The following is a 25,099-nucleotide window of genomic DNA, read 5'->3' on the forward strand; positions in this document are numbered from 1 at the left end:
CAAAGTTTGTGAGGGAAACAGTCAATGGCCCATAGTGAAAAGTTTATTTGGGAAAACAGCACAGTCTGTATTTTCAGAGCTCCTTTGAAAAAAAACAACAGTCCACTGGCAAAAGTTCCTTATTTTGAACTCAAGAGGAGCGAGCACAGTCTTCAGAAGCAATTATTTCGCCTCGTTGGTGCAAAAAGGTACCATTCTACATTGAAATGAGAAGGCACATTGTTCCATTTTGCACCAATGATGCAAATTGATAAGATCCATAAGGAAAACTTTAGTAGTGAGCAATGTCCATGGAATGTATTTCATAAGTTCCTTATGGGAAACTGTGCAAGTTATTATTGTTGACTTCTTTTATTTGCTAAGCTCCATGTGGAAAACTTTTGTAGTTGTCAATGTCTATGGCATGGTTTTGATAAGCAATTTAGGGAGAACTATAGTTTTTGAGCATCTTCAATTTGTATTTGCTAAGCTCTCGATTAAATACATATAGGATCTAGCAGGAGTTGTCATATCATACCATATTTTATTAAATTAGCCTGTGGCGAGCTTGCTAACAAATTTTCTGGACAAGTTTAATAAAATATAGTATGATATGACAACGAGTGTCAGATATTTTTTATCACATGCTTTTAAATGAGCAAATTAAATAAATATTTACGCAAACATAATGATAAATCCCGAATGTTGTTTACATTTAGTGACGTCATTTGACGTTGCAACGTCATTTCACCAAATTAACGAAATGCGTTTGGTCAATAAACGAAAACTAAGCCAATGAAAACGCTTAAAAAGTATATTACACATGTGTAACATAAAAATATATGTAATGGTTATATTACATGGAAAACAGGGTATGGCATGTAATAAATGTACTTTAGTAGTGAGCCCAGTATATTCCCGTAATTTGGTTAGCTCTGTAGGGAAAAACTAATTATGTAGTGAGCAATTTCTTCAGCTGAAATTTGCTAAGCTCTATTTGGAAAACTTGAATGACACCACACCCTGGGGGCCTGTACTTGGTAAGAGTGAAAACCTAAGTGGACCTCTGTTGTTTCTGCTGTATCAGTCCAACAGTTTTTATCAGACCACATACCATGAAAATTGTTAATTGGTATGACACATGTTATGAGCCAAAATCACCCAAATATTGTTACAGGCTATTCTTACAGTCCTTTTTCATTAGATCTTCAACTACTTTCCCGAAAAATCTCTATTTAATACCTCCTTCTGGGTGAAGGTTAAGCTTAACCTTGAGTAGGCCTTTCAGACAGTTATGTAACCAGTATTCTATTCTTTATTCCCCAGTACCTGCCGCCTGTGGATGGCAGGGCAGAATGTGGCTTCGTGGGCCTGCGTAACGGGGGAGCCACGTGCTACATGAACTCAGTAATCCAGCAGCTGTACATGGTGCCCGGCATACCTGAGGCTGTACTGAGTGTAGAGGAGGAGGACCGGGTGGATGAGGACAGGTGAGTTGTGAGTGGCATGTTTCCAGCATGAGGCTGTACTGAGTGTAAAGGAGGAGGACGGGGTGGATGAGAACAGGTGAGTTGTGAGTGGCATGTTCCCTGCTTGAGGCTGTACTGAGTGTAGAGGAGGAGGACTGGGTGGATGAGGACATGTGAGTTGTGAGTGGCATGTTCCCAGCCTGAGGCTGTAGTTAGTGTAGAGGAGGAGGACTAGGTGGATGAGGACATGTGAGTTGTGATTGGCATGTTCCCAGCCTGAGGCTGTACTGAGTGTAGAGGATGAGGACCGGGTGGATGAGGACAAGTGAGTTGTGAGTGGCATGTTCCCAGCCTGAGGCTGTACTGAGTGTAGAGGAGGAGGACTGGGTTGATGAGGACAATTGAGTTGTGAGTGGCATGTTCCCAGCCTGAGGCTGTAGTTAGTGTAGAGGAGGAGGACTAGGTGGATGAGGACAATTGAGTTGTGAGTGGCATGTTCCCAGTCTGAGGCTGTAGTGAGTGTAGAAGAGAAGGACCGGGTTGATGAGGACAGGTGAGTTGTGAGTGGCATGTTCCCTGTCTGAGGCTGTAGTTAGTGTAGAAGAGGAGGACCGGGTTGATGAGGACAGGTATGTCATCGGTGGCATGTTCCCAGTCTGAGGCTGTAGTTAGTGTAGAAGAGGAGGACCGGGTTGATGAGGACAGGTATGTAATCGGTGGCATGTTCCCAGTCTGAGGCTGTAGTTAGTGTAGAAGAGGAGGACCGGGTTGATGAGGACAGGTATGTAATCGGTGGCATGCTTCCAGACATGGTTAATGTGCTCACTTATAACCTATGAAGCTTTCTGTAAATAAAACTAATATGACAAGCATCTTGCTTTTAAAACATGTCAAATTTCAATAAAGCCATTTCTTTGTCAAAAGCACCTTATGTACAGTCAGTTACTATTCAATGTCTATTTTTGTCTAAATTAGGATTGTGTGCTACCAGGGCCCAAATTTACCATCCCATTGTTAGACAATGAATATGAAATAGACTTATTACCAAGAACATTATGACTAGCGTTTGCATACATGCAGTCTTTCACTGGTGATTATGTCATTTACAAAATGTTCTACATAAATAATAATTCAGACAGAGATGGTTAATGCCTAGTTTGACTAAAAATTAAAGCAATTCTTGAATGTTCTTATACTACAGCAAGTGTTTGGCCACCTGATGGAGAGTCGGTTACACTTACAAGCTACATCTGTGTGTTTTTCACCATTTTGTGAATGGGACCGGGTCCCTTTGGATTGGGAAAATTCAAAGCATATTGACTAAAATTGGGAAATTAGTGTTGTTGTTTTGCCAAACAATGCTTCAAAATTTAGAATAAAAGTGTTTTTAGTATTATATTTACTAAGGTTTAACTTATAGAGCTGGTTGGGAGATGAACTAAATGTTGAGACCTAAACAAACAAATTTGTTTTTTGTTGTTGATAACCTTCAATTGGGAATTTTTAGGTCTCATTTGGGAAAAATACATAATACTTGTTTCGATTGGGAATAGGGCCTAATACCCAACCTGATTATAAAAGAAAAACAACCACTGTACATGTATACATATTTGTCTGTATTCACAGTGTGTACTACCAGATACAGCAGGTATTTGGCCACCTTATGGACAGTCGGTTACAGTACCACGAGCCTGAGAAGTTCTGGAAGGTGTTCAAGCTGTGGGGAGACCCTGTAAACATCCGAGAGCAGCAAGACGCCTTTGACTTCTTCCAGGCACTCATTGACCAGATTGACGAACAGCTGAAGGTAGGATACAAGATCCATTTTCCCCACAGAATATTTCATGCCACCGCAAACAAATTTATTGCAAAGTATGCAATGAACATAAAGTGTAGGAGTGCTGCAAGTCATTTCATTAACAATTTGCTGAGTTAATTTCCCTTGAACATAGCGGACACAATGGTTTTATATTAACACTTTTTGCAAAGCTCTGTTGTTTTTTTTTAATATTTAGTGTTGACATTCAAATTATTATTTAATTAGACATCTTCTAATAAGTGTCAAATTATACCAGATTGTGATTTTGCAATCTGTTGAATTTGGATACTTAAGTGAAATGCATGTAATTTCCAAACTAGTGCAGCATATTTACTCAATTTGTTTGTCAGACTTTCATAGTACACACACTGGGGTATTGATTAACGATTATATGTATTTACTAAGTACTATATAACAGTTATGTTTAAATTTGTTACACCTGTACAGTTAGTTACTGGTCTATAATTTCTTTCTGTCCAGAAATCCAAAAAGGAGGAAGTATTCAAAAAGAAGTTTCAGGGCATTTTTACAGACCAGAAAATCTGCAAGGATTGTCCTCATAGGTAAGGATGTCATGTGGAGATGAGTCAGATATAACTAGTACAAGTAAGTCATGTTGGTTAATCAATATTGATTATTTTGATACAAGCCTTGGCGAGAGTTTCAGGTTTTCATAAAAGCAAATAAACTGATCTTGATCTTTGCTTGAATTAATTTATTTTTGTATTTTTCTTAATTTAAAGAATAAACAAAAGAAAATAGCTGTATGATATACAAAACATCAAAATAAATAAAAATACATAACTATTACATAAAAGGTGGTAGTGCTGCAGCGAATCCAAAATTTCAATCGGATCCGAATTCGAATCCAAAGGCCCAGATATCGAATATCGGTTCGAATTCTAATTTGAAAGTAAAAATACGCAAAATAAATTATAATTTATATTGCTATAACAAAAATTATGTTTTGAAACACCAGAACTGATATATTTCTTATGAAAAAAGGAATTATAAGTAATAAACTTTTAATATTATAATAAACTGTATTACTCCAAACAGAAAACAATAATCAAGTTACAGTTTAAAAAGCCTCAAAAACCTTTTAATAAAAACAAAAAATCTGCAATATGACTAGATTAAAGTTGATTTTAGCAAGTGAGGATGTCATGTTTCTAAGTGTTTATTTAGGTTGGAGGTTGTTCCGGTTCTGTATACAAGGGGAACCTTACATACTTTGCAAATGGCATTTGCTTTATCAAGTTCTGTTAGATTAGTATGCTAATAAATCCCGTATTGCTTCCACACCGAGGATTTTAATTGTTTAGGTGCATCATGAATTTTCTTCTGCGCCATTTTGCACCATCGAAAACAAACGTAGACTGTAGTACCATGTTTTTGTCGAAAAAGTAGCGATTATCGTGACAAACTATGTACAAGTCAGCCTTTTAATGGCCTTTGCTTTCTCAAGTTCTGTTGAATTAGTATGGTAATAAATCCCGAAATGCTTCCACTCCGAGGATTTTAATTGTTTAGGTGCATCGTGAATTTTGTTCTGCGCCATATTGCACCATCGAAAACGAAAGTAGAGTGTAGTATTATATTTTTGTCGAAAAAGTAGCGATTATCGTGACAAACCACGTACAAGTCAGCCTTTCAAACAGAAAGAAACAATTTAACGAAAAGTATTAGGGCGAAAGAAACAATTACCGCAGAGGAAAGGATAAACTCAAATTAGATCCGGATTCGAAACCGATTTAACCAATCACGGTTAGATCCGCGAATCCTCGTTTGGATCCGCGAATCTCGGATATTTCGGATATCTGTTGCAGCCCTAAATGGTTGTGTCTTTATGGTTCGAATACAGCTTAGATGATATGATTGAGTGTTATTTCATCTATGCAGATGTGATGTTGTGATGAAGTTTTTAACTTACCTTTTTGAAAGGTATGAACGTGAGGAGATGTTCACAGCTCTCAACCTAACAGTGAAGAACGCCACCCTGCAGGACTCGCTTGACCAATTTGTGAAGGGAGAGCTTCTAGAGGGAGATAATGCTTACTACTGTGAGAAATGTGGAGAGAAGGTAAGGGAGATAATGCTTACTACTGTGAGACATGTGAAGAGAAGTTAAGGGAGACAGCGCTTACTACTCTGAGAAATGTGAAGAGAAGTTAAGAGAGACATTGCTTACTACTGTGAGAAATGTGGAGAGAAGTTAAGGGAGACAATGCTTACTACTGTGAGACATGTGAAGAGAAGTTAAGAGAGACAGTGCTTACTACTCTGAGAAATGTGGAAAGAAGTAAGGGAGATAATGCTTACTACTGTTAGAAATGTGGAGAGAAGGTAAGGGAGACAGTGCTTACTACTGTGAGACATGTGAAGAGGTGTTAAGGGAGACGGTGCTTACTACTCTGAGAAATGTGAAAAGAAGTTAAGGGAAACAGTGCTTGCTACTCTGAGAAATGTGAAGAGAAGTTAAGGGAGACAATGCTTACTACTGTTAGAAATGTAGAGAGAAGGTAAGGGAGACAATGCTTACTACTGAGAGACATGTGAAGAGAAGTTAAGGGAGACAGTGCTTACTACTCTGAGAAATGTGAAGAGAAGTAAGGGAGACAGTGCTTACTACTTTTAGAAATGTGGAGAGAAGGTAAGGGAGACAATGCTTACTACTGTGAGACATGTGAAGAGAAGTTAAGGGAGACAGTGCTTACTACTCTGAGAAATGTGAAGAGAAGTTAAGGGAGACAATGCTTACTACTGTGAGACATGTGAAGAGAAGTTAAGGGAGACAGTGCTTACTACTCTGAGAAATGTGGAAAGAAGTAAGGGAGATAATGCTTACTACTTTTAGAAATGTGGAGAGAAGGTAAGGGAGACAATGCTTACTACTGTTAGAAATGTGGAGAGAATGTAAGGGAAACAATGCTTACTACTGTGAGAAATGTGGAGAGAATGTAAGGGAGATAATGCTTACTTCTGTGAGACATGTGAAGAGAAGTAAAGGGAGACAATGCTTACTACTGTGAGAAATGCGAGAAGAAGTTAAGGGAGACAATGCTTCTGATTCTGATCTTTGAAATTTGCATTGGTCAGTAGCGGATGTGTTTCTTACATGTTTCAGCAATACATTTTGGTGGTGAGTCCTGTAAATCGTATGCAATATTAAGAAGTAAAATTTATAGTAAAGAGTTGTTTGTCATGTCAGGGACTGAAAGACCATTCCAAAAGTTTTGAAGCAACAAAGCCAATATCCAGTAATTCGTATTCAATTTCAATTATGACCAATCTAAAGACTATTAGAGAAGGTTTTTTTATAAATCAATGTTTTTTTATTTATCTCAAATAAAAGCACAGGAATTATTCCAATCAGACATCATCATCTTCTAATTTAATTTATTGTCTTTGTTGGCAGATAAAAATTCTTCATATTCATATGAAACACAATACTCACACCAGACATAAAGGTTGTACAAAATTGGTGCTAATCGTTTATACTTAACCTAAATGAAGTCAAAATGAAAAGTAGTATTGTCAATTTGGTCAGTGTTGTTTAGCCTAAAGCATTTGTCAAATTAGATCAATACACATAATATGATTTGGGTTGCTGTATATACAGAATAGAACTTGTATGAATAGCTTCATATTTTACTTTTCAGCGTAACACTATTAAGCGAATGTTCATAAAAAACCTTCCACCCACACTGTGCATTCACCTGAAGAGGTTCGGATATGACTGGGAAGCAAACAGAGCTCTGAAGTTTGATGACTACTTCAAGGTATAAGACACCAAGGTCATTTAGAATTAAGTAAGTCTATTAGCTTGACTTAAAAAAAAATCTGTATGAATGACTTAAAAAACAAAATAGTCCAGCTTTTGTCAACACTCTGTCATCTGCGTAGGTCACTTGGTAAGTTTCTTTGGATAAATATTTTGCCATTTTGTTGATTGTTAAAAATCTTTCAATGATATCTATTTGAAACTTTCCATAGTTTTTCACTATCAAATGGGATATCCAATAAAACAATCCATTTAAACTTGGGACATGAATTTCTGGAGTTGTTTGTCCTTGTTTTACTAACTTGTAACTTTAATTATTAAAAAAAAAAGATAAAAAGTTCTTTTAATATCAAGGAAATGTCAGATTACTGTGGACATTTATACATTTTATATTAAGTCCTATAAGTGACCATATAACCTTGTTACAATGTAAGAGTTGTCAGTTCCAATTGAGCCTCATTGTGGAAAAACAGGGCTTATTGCATGTTTCTTAACATCCCAGATTAGCCTGTGCAGTCAACACTTGCTGATCAGGGATGATACTTTCAACTTATGTTATTATGTGTTTAAAGGAAGTCCCTTCTCTGTAGAAATTCTGTAAATGGCTCAAAGTGTTTTCTCTGATAAGCCTGTCTGGACTGCACATTCTTATCTGGAAAGATACATTACGCTCATGCATTAGGCACCGTTTTTCAGAACGAGACTCAGTTTGTACCATTGTTGTTATCAGTTTCCATGGATACTGGACATGGAGCCCTACACGGCTGAAGGCATGGCCCGGCGTGACGCCGCCTCGGAGGAGATTGAAAGGGAACTAGAGGATGCCTCCCAGCCCCTTACTGGGCCAGTAACAGCTGTTAGCGGGGTCACATCAGACATGGGGCCCACCATAGAGGTCACCATATCTGTCCCTTCAGAGGCCACCCAGATCAACTATGAGCTTGTGGGAGTTGTTGTGCACAGTGGCCAGGCAAATGCTGGACATTATTATTCTTTTATTAAGGACAGAAGGTGAGGTTGTGTCACTATAATGTTCTATTTTTTTTAATATAGCTGATTTGTATTTAAAACATTGCATGCATATTGCATTAAGACACTGCCAAGTCTCTTTCCTGGGTAGAACCGATACTTTTTGAAAGATCTTGAGAATGCTGCCTTAGTGGGGATCCAAACTTGAAAGTCTCCGTCACATGTCCTCTTTACCATAAGAATTTTTTCTTTTTTTTCAAAAGTTTTGAATCATGACATTTTTTTCTTCAAAACTCCTGTAAAAATTGTATAAACAGTCCAGTTTTAAGAAATAATTTTACCATTTCAGATGTGTTTGGAATAAGTTGTTGTTGTTTTTTTGAAAATTGCGAATCTTTAATTTTGATGTTTATTGAGTGTTATTTTAAGTTTGTAAATATATTTTTTGATATTGATATATTTTGACAATGTTGGTTTTAGGAATTGTTAAATATAGCTTATACAGTAATATAGTAATATAGTTTACTGACAAATAATACACAAGCTCAGCCATTACTTGTTCTTTAAGAGGCTATCACAATTATTCATCAAATGTTCTTGTTCACAGGGGCACAGTAATGAATAATTCTAACAAAGGGAAGTGGTTTAAGTTTAATGACACCATTGTCGAGGAGTTTGAAATGACGGACATTTCTCTTGAAGCAGAGTGCTTTGGGGGCACTTACAAGGCAAAGGTCTACGATCAGTGTGAGTACTAGAAAAACTTAAACCTAATATTACAGCTCAATTGCATTTAAAGCCTAGGCTTCTTGAGTTTTGTCGATTTGTATGTGGGTAGATCCAGTATTATTTCCTTTGAGGAGATATTGTGATCTATTTTGAGCGCCATTAAAAAGAATTTTTGAAAAATTGCAATATGTAGTCCAAACGGGATACAAGGGATAGTAAATGGAGATACGGAATTGCACCAATCATAGTGTCATATGATTGTGAAGCATCATGTAGGTCATTCTGTAATTGAAATATTCCGGATCTTGAAGCACCTGCAGCTTGTTCTTGTTGATTGATTAACTGTAAATACAACAAACATTTAATTTCAACTTTATTCCAATTTTAAACAACTAATGCAATGGAACCGGTCTCTGGTTTTGGGAAAACCAGGCTTAATGCATGTGCATGTGAGGAAACCTGTATTTCTCTCAGGCTATAAAGCTTGCTTATTATCCCCTGCCATAGGCGGAGGGATATTGTTTTGGCGTTGTCCGTCCGTCTTTCTGTCCGTCTTTCCGTCCGTCTTTCTCTCCGTCCGTCCTGCCCTTTTGTGTCCGGAGCCATAGCTTGGAAGTGCTGTGGCGGATTTCATTGAAACTTGGTATGAGTATATATATGGATAAGAGGATGATGCACGCCAAATGGCATTGTACACCATCTGTTAATAACGGAGTTATTGCCCTTTGTATTTTGAAAAAATGATTTTTTGAGTGTCAAATATAACACTTTTGTGTCCAGAAGCATATTGGTAGGGGATATCAATTCAACGAATTTGCTTGTTATCCCCACGCTTTTTGAAAAAAAGGTGGGGATATTGTGGTGATCTCCGCCGTCCGTCCGTCCGTCCGTCTGTCCGTCCGTCCTGGCCACTATCTCCTCCTACACTAAAAGCACTAGAACCTTGAAATTTACACACATGGTAGCTATGAGCATATGTGCGACCCTGCACTATTTGGAATTTTGATCTGACCCCTGGGTCAAAAGTTATAGGGGTTGGGGTGGGGCCGCGTCAGAAATTATCACTCATTTTTTTAGGTTATTTTACATTTACTTCTTTATTTCTACACCGATTCACTTCAAATTGATACTGGACCTCACCTATGACAATACGGTCAATCTCAACCATGCATGGCCCCATTCCCAACCCTGGGGCGCCCCGCCCACATAGGCCACACCCACCAAAAATTTCCATTTACTATAATTTTTTCATTTCTACACGGATTCACTTCAAATTGATACTGAACTTTTGTTATGACATTAGGGTCAATCTCAACTATGCATGGCCCCAATCCCAACCCTGGGGCGCCCGCCCACATAGGCCACACCCACCAAAAAATTCCATTTACTATAATTTTTTCATTTCTACACGGATTCACTTCAAATTGATACTGAACTTCTCTTATGACATTAGGGTCAATCTCAACTATGCATGGCCCCATAACCAACCCTGGGGCCCCGCCCACATAGACCACACCCACCCAAAATTGCCTTTACTATAATTTCTTCATTTCTACACCGATTCACTTCAAATTGATATTGAACTTCTCTTATGACAATACAGTCAATCTCAACTATGCATGGCCCCATTACCAACCCTGGGGCGCCCCGCCCACATAGACCACACCCACCCAAAATTGCCTTTTACTATAATTTCTTCATTTCTACACCGATTCACTTCAAATTGATACTGAACCTCTCTTATGACAATACGGTCAATCTCAACTATGCATGGCACAATTACCAACCCTGGGGCGCCCTGCCCACATATGTCACACCCACCCAAAATTGCCTTTTACTATAACTTCTTCATTTCTACACCAATTCACTTCTAATTGATGATGAACTTCTCTTATGACAATACGGTCAATCTCAGCTATGCATGGCCCCATTACCAACCCTGGGGGGGGCACACCTAGGTCAAACATTCGGCGTGGGGATACGCGTCGGCCTCTGCCGCGCCATTTCTAGTTAATTTTAAAATGACTTGCATGTTTATGGAATGGAAAACTGATTTGGGAAAAATGTACACTTCTAAAATTCTCTAAATTCTATAAAGCAACATATCCATTATAATCGTTTTCAAACAAAAATTATTGAACCGTTCTCTTTAAATGTTGTACATTTTAGTATTTGCATAGTTTTCATAGGTATTGTGTATGACTTTCAGCCAACTCCTACCCAGAAGACAGACAGCGGTACTGGAATGGCTACATGCTGTTCTATGAACGTATGGATGACAACAAGACAGCACTGTCTGCTAAGAAGAGCAAGATCGTCACCAAAAAACTGTGGCCAGATGGGATGATGTAAGTCATGTGTAAACAATCAGAAGCTAAAGAATACCTTACTTACATTTACAGTATAAGCTGTATCGTAAATACTGTTTATTTTTAACCAGGTTTTCCGAAGGAAAAAGCTGGTTATTAGAATGGCGAATGCTGGCGGGCGGGCGGAACAAGCTTGTCCGCTCTCTAATTCAAATAGTTTTCATTCGATCTTTACGAAAATTTGGTCAGAAGTTGTATCTAGACAATATCTAGGTCAAGTTCGAATATGGGTCATGCCGGGTCAAAAACTAGGTTTCGGGGTCCAAAAAACAAATCCAAGGGAAGTAATAAGCTATAAATGGACATAATTATCTGACCTGCTAAATTATATATTTATTAACGGGTTTTCCAAAGGAAAAAACTGGTTATTAGATTGGCGAATGCGGGTGGGCTGGCGGGCGGGCGGGTGGACGGACGGACGGGCGGACGGACGGAACAAGCTTGTCCGGGCCATTACTGTGTAGTTCAGTGTCAGATTTTAAAATCATTTGGCTTATTTTGTTCACCATCATTGGACAGTCTGTCGCGCGAAAGAATTACGCCAATATCTCCAAGGTCAAGGTCATACTTTGAGTTCGAAGGTCAAAAATGGCCATAAATGAGCTTGTCCGGCCCATAACTATGTCATTTATTGTCAGATTTTAAATCATTTGGCACATTTGTTCACCATCATTGGACGGTGTGTCGCGCGAAAGAATTTGTCAATATCTCCAAGGTCAAGGCCACACTTTGAGTTCAAAGGTCAAAAATGGCCATAAATGAGCTTGTCCGGGTCATAACTATGTCATTCATTGTCAGATTTTAAAATCGTTTGGCACATTTGTTCACCATCATTGTACGGTGTGTCGCAGGAAAGAATTACTTAGATATCTCCAAGGTCAAGGTCGCCACGACTAAAAATTGATTGATTTTGAAACAAGGGGGGTAATTGTGATGAACAATCAGTAGCAATGCACATTTTGAGTTGCAGTTGTCTCCCTTTATCAGACTTTTTTTTACATTGAAAACCTGGTTTTGTGACAATTTTGTCCCTTGTTGTTAATAGATTTTTATATATGCCTGATTTCTCATATGTTTGAAAGAAAATTGACATTTTTTTGTCAAAATGACTGTTTTAATCGATATAACAGTAATATGGTCAAAAATACGCTTTAAATGATATCCTTTAGGACTTGTGAAGTTTTTTGGAATAGTAATACAACTTCAGGAAAGTGTCATTGAGCATAGAAGCTCTGTTACTGTTTTTACCTTATATCAGAAGATATCATAACAATAACATCTTTTAGATATCACAAAATTTGATTGTACATTTAAGTTAAAAGAGCCGCCAACAAAAGGTAAGACCATCTATTGTTATTCTGGTCAGTTGAAAAACATTCTCACTAGGGGGCTGGTCAGTTGTAAAACATTCTCACTAGGGGGCTGGTCAGTTGTAAAACATTCTCACTAGGGTGCTGGTCAGTTAAAAAACATTCTCACTAGGATGCTGTTCAGTTGAAAAACATTCTCACTAGGGGGCTGGTTAGTTGAAAACCATTCTCACTAGGGGGCTGGTTAGTTGAAAACCATTCTCACTAGGGGGCTGGTCAGTTGAAAACCATTCTCACTAGGGGGCTGGTTAGTTGAAAACCATTCTCACTAGGGGGCTGGTTAGTTGAAAACCATTCTCACTAGGGAGCTGGTTAGTTGAAAACCATTCTCACTAGGGGGCTGGTTAGTTGAAAACCATTCTCACTAGGGGGCTGGTCAGTTGAAAAAAAATTTCATTAGGGGGCTGGTCAGTTGAAAAACATTCTTACTAGGGGGCTGTGGTCAGTTTTCTTTATAGCGCTTTATATGAGCCATGTTTTGGGAAAACTGTGCTTAATGCAAGCATGAAAAGTGTCGTCCCAGATTACCCTGTGCAGTCTGCACAGGCTAATCAGAGATGAAACTTTTAGCTTTATGGTATTTTTTGTTTGAAGAACGTCTTTCCTTAGTGAAAAAGAACAGTTTGGGTGGAAAGTGTTGTGACTGAGTAGCCCGTGTTGACTGCAAAGGCTAACCTGGGATGGCACTTTACGCACATGCTTCATTTTGCAGACGTGGGAGCCGAAGCTCTGACAGTTTTGTAGAGCTGACAGAGCTGGTCCACAAGGGGGAGAGGAAGGGTATCTTCATGGACAAGATGCCGGTCAGCATACAGCGCATGATTCACAGTGAGAACCTTACCTTCGTCAAGAACCGAGATGTCTACAATCAGGAGTACTTTAGATTTGTGAAGAACCTAGTGGCCAGGAACACGGTGAGTCCGACTGTTGTTTTATTAAGCTATGTGTGTTATGGATCACTTTGAGTCCGGCTGTTGTTTTATTAGCTTGGCTGTTTTGGCAGAAAACCCGAGGTATTGTCATAGCCAGCTCGTTGTGTCGTGTCCGCCGTCCGCTAATACCTTGACATTTTGTCAAGGTTTTGAACATTGGCTCTAAAATCAAAGTGCTTCAACCTTCAACTTTGAAACTTCATATGTAGCTGCACCTTTGATGAGTTCTACATGCCACAACCATTTTTGGGTCACTAGGTCAAAGGTCAAGGTCACTGTGACCTCTAAAAAGAAAAAGAAAAGAAAATTCTAAACAATTCTGACAACCTTTCATTTATTCAAAACTGCACCCGCAGCCAACGTGGCACCCGTTATGCGGTGCTCTTGTTGTGCTATTTGTGTTATGGATCTTGTCCTTTGCTGACCATTACCCTCAACAGCTTTGGGCTAGTAAAATTGCATTCTAGCTTCAGGCAATTTAGATGTTGATCTCGTGGACTGGGAGGTGTGAGTGGCCGTCTAGATTCATTTGTCATGCTTTGCCTGTGTTTGGAATGTGTGTTTTGAAAACTTCCAGCTTCAGCCTTACAGCTTTTGAAATGTTATGCAGGCTGCAAAACATTGTATAGATAAATAAGTTTTATACTGCTGGTGAAAATTTGTCATTTTTACTGTTATTGCATTGTGGTTTAAAATTGGGTTTTAAAACATTTGATGTGAAGACTGCCTTTGAACAAATATGACTGGTGGCAAAGATATCAAATATTTTCCTGATTTTAATCAATAAAATGAACATCTGTATGTTATTAAATAGGCTTTATAATATGACAAGGAATGCTAATTTCTTGTACTTGCTGCCCCATTTTCATTTCCATTACTGTGATAATTTTCTTCTTTAATTGTAGTTGATTCTTTGTGCATATCTTGTTCTCCATGTACATTATTTATGTATGATTATTATCCCACGCCATAGGCCGTGGGATATTGTTTTGGAATTGTCCTTCCATCCGTCCGTCCGTCTTTCCGTCGGTCCGACACTTTTGTGTCCGGAGCCATATCTTGGAAATGCTGTGGGGGATTTCCTTGAAACTTGGTATGAGTATATATATGGATAAGAGGATGATGCACGCCAAATGGCATTGTAAACCATAGGATAACAACAGAGTTATGGCCCTTTGTATCTTGAAAAATGCTTTTTTTGTGTGTCTGGAGCCATATCTTGGAAGTGCTTTGACGGATTTTATTGAAACTTGGTATGAGTATATATATGGATAAGAAGATGATGCACGTTGGCGTTGTCCATCCGTCAAGAAAACTTTTATGTCCAAAAGTATAATGGCGGGGGATATCAATTCAAAGAATTTGCTTGTTTAAACGTGTTTCCCCATGTTTCAGGCGCGGGTAGGGCACGGCCAATATAGTGAGATGTGTATGGCCTCCCTGCAGCTCACTGTCAAGTTCCTCTTCAATCTCTATTTCCGCACGCAGAAAAAAACAGTGTAAGGCTAGAGATGGTTACAATAATTTTTCTCTTTGTAAATTTGCTTCCCTGTAAATGGTTCCAAACCTTTTTGCCAGACTACCAGTTTATTCATTTTGAAAAGATTATCCTGATCTCTAAAAGGCATAACCGCATAATATTGTCATATGATTAAGTCTGATCATAACTGTCTTTGTATTTTTGGAGGTCTCACAAATTTTGTGATTTATAGTCTTCATCTGCCATATCAAATCATTATGGAATCAACTTTGAAATAACGTTCTGTTTGGTACATGTATATATTGAAAGTTAACACTGACTTGGAGAACAAGTAGTCATGCCTCATGGTCCCATGCTCATTCCAAGCTCAACTTGACATGTTTTCTAGCAGAGAGTGGTTTACTTGACATGTTTTCTTGGAGAGTGTGGTTTGATGGATTTGCTTTTGTATATTGTACCTGAATTTCTTACCATGACTGCCAAAAAGCCCATTCAGAACATGAGTAAGAAGGGCCAATAGGCGGTTCATATTAAGTGCAATCTAATATGCACCAATTTAAAATAAGCAAATTAGTTCCAATGGATTGACATAGAAATATTTGTATATGGGCGCGTTTAGGAAAGATTAATAGGCCCTGTTGGCTTTTTCTATTTCTCTTAACTGCCACAAGGGCCTATCTGCATACATGCATAGAAAGCTGATACATTATTTTGGCGGCTGTCAATGACAATTACTGCCCTGTTTGTAGGGAAGACCTGGAGGAGTGGGTGGTAGTGATAGATGAGTTGGTACACCGATGCAAGCAGGCCTGTCAGTGGATGATAGAGTACCTGGCCAGTGAGGAGGGGGCAAGCTTCATCAGGCATGTATAGGAGCTCTGGGAAATATGGGGTTTAGTGCATATGCGTAAAGTCTCGTCCCAGATTAGTCTGTGAATTCTGCGCAAGCTTATCATGCACTACAGTTTCTTTGCAGACTACACACGCTAATCTGGGAGAACACTTTACTCACATGCATTTAACCCCGTTGTCCCAGAGTGAGCCTCACGGAAGTATAATCAGCTAACAAGGTTGAATTGACTGATTTGTTGGTATGTGTATAAGGGTCAAATTGAAGAAAAAAAAGTTGATAGGTTAATTAATAGGTTAATCCTGCCGGATGTTATTTTGTGCTGCCATTGCTATTGAGCTATGGTTGGCCAAGGTAGCTTTGATGCCCCTCAGCAATACAATATCACTTGTCAAGCCTTGCCATTCTGTCATTCTTAGCCTCACCTGATATACTACACACCGATAGGTCAGTGTTAGTTCTGACATTCTGTCATTCTTAGCCTCACCTGATATACTACACACTGATAGGTCAGTGTTAGTTCTGATATTATGTCATTCTTAGCCTCACCTGATATACTACACACCATTAGGTCAGTGTTAGTTCTGACATTCTGTCATTCTTAGCCTCACCTGATATACTACACACTGATAGGTCAGTGTTAGTTCTGACATTCTGTCATTCTTAGCCTCACCTGATATACTACACACTGATAGGTCAGTGTTAGTTCTGACATTCTGTCATTCTTAGCCTCACCTGATATACTACACACCGATAGGTCAGTGTTAGTTCTGATGATCATGAATAGACCAACACACACAATTAGCCCTTTGCATGCTGGGAAATTTGTCTTCTGCTAAAATGTTGTCTGCTGAATTAATAAAATTAGCATTTTCTTCGATTTTTTTCAAAGGATACTATCAGAATAGCAAACAGTTTGGATCCTGATGAGACGCCACATTCTGTGGCGTCTCATCTGGATCCAAACTGTTTGCAAAGGCCTTTAAAATTTGGTTCCAGCACTTAAAGAGTTAGATATCTAGGCCCAACACACAGAAATAGTTATCTTTCCTTGAAAATAATACTTGTTTTGCTATGGCTAAGCAAGGGCACAAGGAGGGACCCTGTTATTTACTTTATTAGATCAATAGTGGTTCATATCATGGCAGTTATGTTAAAAGAAGTCATTGTGGAATAACAGTGACAATTACGTCATTTAGTAATGGATGTTCGTTTGCGTCCGCGGGTTATACGTAGTTTTACGCTTTGATTATTCTTTTCGCACAAAATAAGTTTCATGTACTTCTTTCTAATTGATCTGTGGTAGTTTGTTGTTTCTGATGATTCCGTTCACATTGGTAACATTTTAGATATCTAGGCCCCAGGCCCTTTCTTATCAAAGATCTTATGACACATTTAAGTTACAACTGAATGTGTAACACACAAGACATGGTCATTCATGATCAACTTGATCCTTAAATTAGCACATATGAAAGATTTATGTAAAATGAATTGAATTACTGATCATATCAAATAAAAAGGCTGCTGCGTATCCGTGTAGAAATCCTTCAATAAATGGGAGAGTTGACCTATAAGGGACTTATATTTGACGTGATAAACAAAATCACATGGCTATATAATCCAATCAATTTATTGTAATGTGTAACACACATTGCAAAGGCATTGCTACAAATCTCTCTTAGCGGGTTTATTATATTTCCTTCTTTGAAATGCATCATAATTGAAATTTGTCATGCAATATGCAATAAGACAGGCTGCTATCTCCCTGCAGGCCTTTCTTGTTGGACTGTCCCAACAAAGATGTGAGGATGTCTCTCGCCAAGATCCTAGAGAAGACACTGTGCTGCTACCTGGGGGAGCATAGTGGAGTGCCTGTAAGTGTGCTCTAGTAATAGTATGAGCTGGAAGTTTAAACCCTTTGCATGCTGGGAAATTTGTCGTCTGCTAAAATGTTGTCTGCTGAATTTCTAAACTTAGCATTTTTAACCAGGTTTTCCGAAGGAAAAAACTGGTTATTAGATTGGCGAATGCGGGCGGGCTGGCTGGCTGGCTGGCTGGCTGGCGGGCTGGCGGGCTGGCTGGCGGGCGGGCGGAACAAGCTTGTCCGGGCCATAACTATGTCGTTCATTGTCAGATTTTAAAATCATTTGGCACATTTGTTCACCATCATTGGACGGTGTGTCGGGCGAAATAATTACGTCGATATCTCCAAGGTCAAGGTCACACTTTGAGTTCAAAGGTCAAAAATGGCCATAAATTAGCTTGTCCTGGCCATAACTATGTCATTCATTGTGAGATTTTAAAATCATTTGGCACATTTGTTCACCATCATGGGACGGTGTGTCGCACGAAAGAATCACGTCAATATCTCCAATGTCAAGGTCGCCACGACTAAAAATAGATTTTTTTTAAAAACAAACTTACAAAGGGGGTTAATTTTGTTTGTTCATTTCAAAAGTTCAGTTTGAGTTTTCTCCCTTTATCAGATTTTTTTTCACAATGAAAACCTGGTTTTGTGACAATTTTGTCCCTTGTTTTCGTTTTTTTTCAAAGAATACCATCAGAATAGCAAACAGTTTGGATCCTGATAAGACGCCATGTTCTGTGGCGTCTCATCTGGATCCAAACTGTTTGCAAAGGCCTTCAAAATTCGGTTCCAGCACTGAAAGAGTTAAAATACATGTAGATTTTTTTTCATGCATGTGTAGTACTTAAGTTATCTTTACACTAGGCGCTGACATGATGAATTGCTAATTGGTTGAGGTCAATTTTGAACCAGGTTGTCTACTATGTTTAAAATCCTGGTTATTAGATTGGCGTGTTTGTGGGCATGCTTGTTGCCCCCTAGTCTGTTGTCTGTCAATCAATATGGTAAGCATTGACTAACCTTAATGAACAATTGGTATGTGGTATGGTTAACTTGCTGGAGGGTTGTATATGGGACTAGTCAGGTCATGGCCAAAGTCACTGAAACTAAAAATAGAAAAAAGCGTTTCCCTCTCAATAACTTTAGTTTGGATGGTAGTATGGCACTGAAGGTAGCCTACATAAAAACAGCTCTTGTGAGTGCAATTGGGACCAGTCAGCTCAAGGTCACTTAACTTAATCTTTGGAAAAAATGTACTGTGAGTTGGGTCAAGGTCATATTTACAGGTATATCTGATCAACATTGAAGTGTGAACATGATATAATTAGCCCAAAGTTGGAATAGGGAATTATTTTAGACAAACTTTAAAGATCTGTGAGTTTATTTTATCAGAGCAGTTTTTAGCTCATGCAAAGCCAAGCTTCTACAATAATGCTGTAAATGCAGGCTGACATGTGATCATGCTTGCAGACGGAGGAGTCCATGAACAACATAATGGAAGGAATGCTGCAGATGCTCACCAGGGACGTTGTAGACCAGTGTAAACAGAGCGTCCAATACTTCTTTGTACTCAGCCAATATGTGCAAATGGTGGGTGCAAGGTCACAAAATACAAATTTCTTGGCCTCGTTCTGGGAAGACTTGGCCTAATGCATGTGCATAAAGTGTCTTCCCAGATTAGGCTGTGCATCCCGCGACAATACTTTGGGACGACACTGAAGGCTTTTATGGAATTTGTTGTTTAAAGGAAGTCGCTTCTAAATGAAAATGTGGAGAGTGCAAACTGCACAGGCTAATCTGGAATTACACTTTATGTACATGTTTTTTATGGATCAAATGATCGGGGGTATATTGTTTTTGGCCTGTCTGTCTGTCTGTCTGTCTGTCTGTCTGTCTGTCTGTCTGTCTGTCTGTCTGTCTGTCTGTCTGTCTGTCTGTCGTCTGTCTGTCTGTCTGTCGTCTGTCTGTCTGTCTGTCTGTTTCCCAACTTTTACCTTGCTCATAACATTGCAAAATTGATGATAGCAACTTGATATTTGGCATGCATGTGTATCTCATGGAGCTGCACATTTTGAGTGGTGAAAGGTCAAGGTCATCCTTCAAGGTCAAAGGTAAAAAAAAATAAAGCGGCGCATTAGGGGGCATTGTGTTTCTTATGAACACATCTCTTGTTTAACAATGTTTGAAAGCCTCCTACAGCAACAAAATTATGTTTTCTGAGGACAAAATGTTTTCGAGTGCACCAAAGCCCTAAAACAATTGAGGAAAAAGGTATGACTTTGCATATTTTCAATCGAATCAAAGCAATCAATCTGATGTCAGTAATAGGAATAGTAACGCAAAACTAATTTCTTTGACATGGGAATCAATCATGCAATTAATGAATCTGTAAAGGAACACAATTTAACTTCAATCAACAAAAACTACATTCCAATGCACCAAATCATTACACAAGATGGGAATTCAGCAAAAGAATAAAGTATGACTGTTTTACTCATTACTATTTGTTAAGGCTTGAAAGCAAAACACAACATGTTTTCAATAAAGAAAAAAACATTACTGCACAACAACTAATTTTTATCACACCAAAGGGCAACCAAACAAATGATTGTAGTAAAGGAAATATGTACGCCTTCTCAAGACAGAACTATTTTACAGGGCACCAAAGCAATATCCCACATGTTCCTAAGGAACGGTTTCAAGCGGCTAGCCGTGTTTCTGCTGGGTCATCCCTCATCAAACGGTGACAGCGAGGCTGCCATCAGTCGCCGATGGAGCTCCGTCCAGTCAAGAGAGTTCGGCAATCTTCATGTGATACTAGCCACGCTGATACTGAACTGCAATGTAGCTCCCTACAGGACTATAGGTAGTTAAGATATGTGTCGCGTTCTGAGAAAACTGGGCATAATGCATGTGCGTAAAGTGTCATCCCAGATTAGCCTGTGCAATCCGCACAGGCTAATCAGGGACGACAATTTCCGCTTTTATTACATTTTTTGTTTAAATGAAGTCTCATTTTGCAAAAATCCAATTTAGGTGGAAAGTGTCGTCCCTGATTAGTCTGTGCAGACTTCACAGGCTAATCTGGGACGACACTTAACGCACATGCATTAAGCCCAGTTTTCTCAGAACATGGCTCATGTCTATACATATTATGACGGCACATTGGCATTGCCCCACCATATCCCTGCAATTTTTGAGAGGGGTTTTCACTGTGTTTATGCTGGAAGACTATCTGTCTGTCCATAGATGCAGATTTGTATAAATTAGTGCGTCTGATTTTCGCAAAGTTATAGCAATAGCTTAAGTAACAGGAAGCACAATTCCGTTGGTAAATACTTCATTCTTTTTATAGGTTTGTTACCATCTCTGGGAATGTGTGTTTGAAAATGTCATTGTTAAGTCTTGTTTTTATCGGTGACTGGCTAATTTTCTACCTGAAATTATGTCCTTATTCTGTTTCTGTTATGTAAGGAAAATAAGACTTTGGTACAGAACCAGTACGAGAGATACTATTGTTCAGTTATCATTTCAACCAGGCAGGCAATGGTCTGAGGTTAATATGGGAATGTCCCCCTGAAGCAAGAAATATTTTAAACTTCAGACAAAAGTTTATCATTGTTCATTTCCCTTCAATATATCAACTATCTGTGAGGATTTTTCTTGGTTGAAAAAGTTCACAGCATGTTTTCATTACTTTAATATTTTGAAGATCAACAAATCAACGCATTTTTCCTTCACTGTATTTTTCATATTTGTATTTTATTGTTTTAAGAACCCGGTGATTCTAAACCCTACAAACCAAAGTGGGTGAAGTCGCCCAAAACGTACCTGAAGATGTCCACAGACATGGAGAAGTACGTGTTTGGGCCTGAGTCAACGCGCTACATAAGAGAGGTAGGTCTTCATTAGCTCATGTTTATCATAATATGAGTCGTGTTCTGAGAAAACTGGGCGTATGATGCATGTGCGTAACGTGTCATCGCAGATTAGCCTGTACATTCCGCACAGGCTTATCAGGGACGACACTTTCCGCCTAAATTGGATTTTTGCTAAAAAGAGACTTCATTTAAACGGAAAATGTCATAGAAGCGGAAAGTGTTGTCCCTGATTAGCCTGTGCAGACTGCACAGGCTAATCTGGGACGACACTTTACGCACATGCATTATGCCCAGTTTTATTAGAACACGACTCATATAATTACCGTGATAACTTTATGTTTTCGGACACATAAAAATAATTAAAAAATATAGATTCAAACAAATATTTTTTTTAAACAGTTGTCCGAAAATTTGAGAGACAACAAAAAAGATATTCAAAAATTTATAGACTCTTTAAAACTTGTGGATTGATGATCAGATTCTGGTAGGCACTGTGTAAAGCGTCCATTGTTTCACCGAGTTATAGCATGTGCGTGTGAAATACCACTCCGTATTGTATTAACTACTTCTTTATATTTTTTACTATAATCTGTTGGGTGAAACTATTGTCCGTTACTAGTAGACAAAAATTAAGAGTCTTTTATGATGGGCGAATACCTGTATGTCCAAAAAGTTAAAGTCACAACGAATAATTATTTCTGCTTAATACGGGTGTGTCCGAAATTCATATCGTCCAAAAACCTAGAGTAAATGTATCATGTTGAAGAGACATTTACAATAACTAAGTTTTATTCACAAAATTTAGCCTGAATTTACGAAAACCCTTTATTAGTTATGTTTATTACAATTTCATTTGTGAATATTCACATAAAAATTGTTCAACAAGACAAGTTTGTTGCAAAAATTTATTTTAAACTGACACAATAGCATATTTTGGGGCTTGCAAGTTATTAGGTTGTCAAATGATTGTTTCACAATTTCTAGAGAATTCTTACATACATGATATAAATAAGTAATATGGTCAATCTTGACTTTCAAGTCAAAACATTTAAGGTCAGGGTCACAGGGATGACGGAGGGGGTCGGGGGCATACATGTTTTGCAAACAACTCTTGATACAAGGGTTTTACATGATTGTTTAACACTCATCTCTTTGATTATATGTGTGTCACTTTTTTATTATAAGTGTGTCACTTGATTGTTCCAAACAGTTATGATAACTGGGATGTCACAGGATTGTTTCATACTGTTTGTTATGATTACCAAAGAACTGTATGATTGTTTTATACTGGTGGCTAGGTTCCCATGATTCTTTTATACTGGTTTCCAGTGCTCACTCTGGCCTTCAGAAAATAATAGCCATAATTTTTTTACTTAAAAAAATAATAGCCAAAACATATGCGGACTTTTCCGCAAAACGGAACTGAACGTAAAAAGAAAGAAAAAACAATGAATCTCATTTTATCTATGTTTTATTAAATGTATATCTATTGGATTAAAGTTATAATATAAATATACCGGTACACTTAAAAACAAGCATAATATCAGTGTGCCATTTTCTTATAAAATATTATCATGGCTTTACAATAAAGAATACAATCAATGCTGTGAGTGTGACTTAACAAACCAGATCTCAGCTACAGTTACATACACATAAGAATTAAGGGCAGAGGCCCCAACCCACCCAGAGCCCTTACTAATTATACAATTTTTTATAGTTTTTCCAATTGCAATTTTTGGTGAATACAACTTGAAATATTATAATACAACTTGAAATATTATAAACCACACCTTCCGTATCACCACATGTGTATTCGTCATTCTATTTTTGCTATTATGAACTTCGAAAATAAATCATAATTGACGAAAAAAATACAGTATCCGAAAACGGTAATCCGAATCATTGTACGGTTTTGTACATGAAATATGCATAATATCAAATATTAATATGCATAATCTAAAATGTGCATATCGTTCGACTACTTTATCTCTTAATACGATGTTTGCCATCGGCCGCAATATTGTAGGCAGAGGCCAATATCAATTGTAAATGATTTACTCCAAAAATAACACTTTGGCAATGCCGATCATGTTTACATCAATTAACGTCACAGCGTGTGAGTTAAAATACACCACCTCAGTGTAATTCCAAACACGTGTTTGCTGGTCATGGCATATGCCGGGTCCCTTTGAATTGGGAAAACCAGGTTACCTGGTTAAAAATTGAAATCATTATGTTAAAGCAGACAACAAACAGCGGTAATTACGGGGATAATTAGTTGATGGCGATTAAATAATTATTTCATCAAGCAATGTTCAACGTAATCTTATTGCAGAAAAAACGGCGTGAAAAACAAACCAGCCGACAATATAAGCAGCGATTTCATGACGATTAAATAATAATTGGCGAAAAATTAGCAAAGATCTAACAGTTACCGATAATTGGTAAAGCACGGGGAGATTAAAAACGTTTTTTTCCGAAATATATCACTGCTGTCGGACACTGATTGAGAAAAACGCTCTAGGCCACAATGTCGCAAAAGTTATTGACGCTTGTATGACAATACACAGGGTCGAGTGTGTACACAGGTAATCTCGTTATCGATTTTTCCTGCTTGATGGCCCGATTTGCAGGCGTTTCGCATTCGCTGGACAACATTTAGAGACACTTTGTTTTTTGATGTAGGAGGATAAAATAATCGCCATTTTTTCTAGACAATTTTATGAAATAATAGCCAGTTGGATAAAATAATCGCCATTGGCGATAATGTCTGGCAGCAGCGTGAGCACTGTGGTTTCTAGGGCTACATAATTGTTTCATACTGTTTTCTAATGCATCTTAATTGTTTCATTTTGTTTTCAACATTATTGTTTCATACTGATGGCTAGGACCACATGATTGTTTCATGCTGGGTTGCTAGGACCACGTGCAATTCTCACCCTGGTTGCTATGGTTACAGGTTGTTCAGGCCATCAGGGAGGTGTCCCAGCCCCTGGATCTGGTCTATGACATGCTGTTCTACTGCAGCAGCTGCAATGAACACTTCAGTACCACCCTGCTCAAACAGCTCATGGTAAGTAGCTTAATGAACACTTCAGTACCACCTTGCTCAAACAGCTCATGGTAAGTAGCTTAATGAACACTTCAGTACCACCCTGCTCAAACACCTCATGGTAAGTAGCTTAATGAACACTTCAGTACCACCTTGCTCAAACAGCTCATGGTATGTAGCTTAATGAACACTTCAGTACCACCCTGCTCAAACAGCTCATGGTATGTAGCTTAATGAACACTTCAGTACCACCCTGCTCAAACAGCTCATGGTATGTAGCTTAATGAACACTTCAGTACCACCCTGCTCAAACAGCTCATGGTAAGTAGCTTAATGAACACTTCAGTACCACCCTGCTCAAACAGCTCATGGTAAGTAGCTTAATGAACACTTCAGTACCACCTTGCTCAAACAGCTCATGGTAAGTAGCTTAATGAACACTTCAGTACCACCCTGCTCAAACACCTCATGGTAAGTAGCTTAATGAACACTTCAGTACCACCTTGCTCAAACAGCTCATGGTATGTAGCTTAATGAACACTTCAGTAC

General features: G+C 38.4%; 1 protein-coding gene across 2 annotated transcripts in view; it reads left to right on the forward strand.

Moving 5' to 3' along the window:
- The window catches only part of LOC127874126 (ubiquitin carboxyl-terminal hydrolase 24-like), a 126,008-nt gene that overhangs the window by 80,141 nt on the left and 20,768 nt on the right, over positions 1–25,099 (forward strand). For both annotated transcript variants that reach the window (XM_052418266.1, XM_052418267.1), the window contains 16 exons: positions 1,306–1,469; positions 3,075–3,255; positions 3,748–3,830; positions 5,212–5,350; positions 6,930–7,049; positions 7,782–8,062; positions 8,628–8,767; positions 10,959–11,097; positions 13,201–13,402; positions 14,816–14,919; positions 15,650–15,763; positions 17,522–17,624; positions 19,088–19,207; positions 20,276–20,483; positions 21,393–21,514; positions 24,458–24,571. In XM_052418266.1, the coding sequence (XP_052274226.1) occupies positions 1,306–1,469; positions 3,075–3,255; positions 3,748–3,830; positions 5,212–5,350; positions 6,930–7,049; positions 7,782–8,062; positions 8,628–8,767; positions 10,959–11,097; positions 13,201–13,402; positions 14,816–14,919; positions 15,650–15,763; positions 17,522–17,624; positions 19,088–19,207; positions 20,276–20,483; positions 21,393–21,514; positions 24,458–24,571 (2,334 nt within the window). The remainder of the gene's footprint in view (positions 1–1,305; positions 1,470–3,074; positions 3,256–3,747; positions 3,831–5,211; positions 5,351–6,929; positions 7,050–7,781; positions 8,063–8,627; positions 8,768–10,958; positions 11,098–13,200; positions 13,403–14,815; positions 14,920–15,649; positions 15,764–17,521; positions 17,625–19,087; positions 19,208–20,275; positions 20,484–21,392; positions 21,515–24,457; positions 24,572–25,099) is intronic.

Source organism: Dreissena polymorpha, chromosome 3, assembly GCF_020536995.1.
Source record: "Dreissena polymorpha isolate Duluth1 chromosome 3, UMN_Dpol_1.0, whole genome shotgun sequence".
Taxonomy (NCBI): domain Eukaryota; kingdom Metazoa; phylum Mollusca; class Bivalvia; order Myida; family Dreissenidae; genus Dreissena; species Dreissena polymorpha.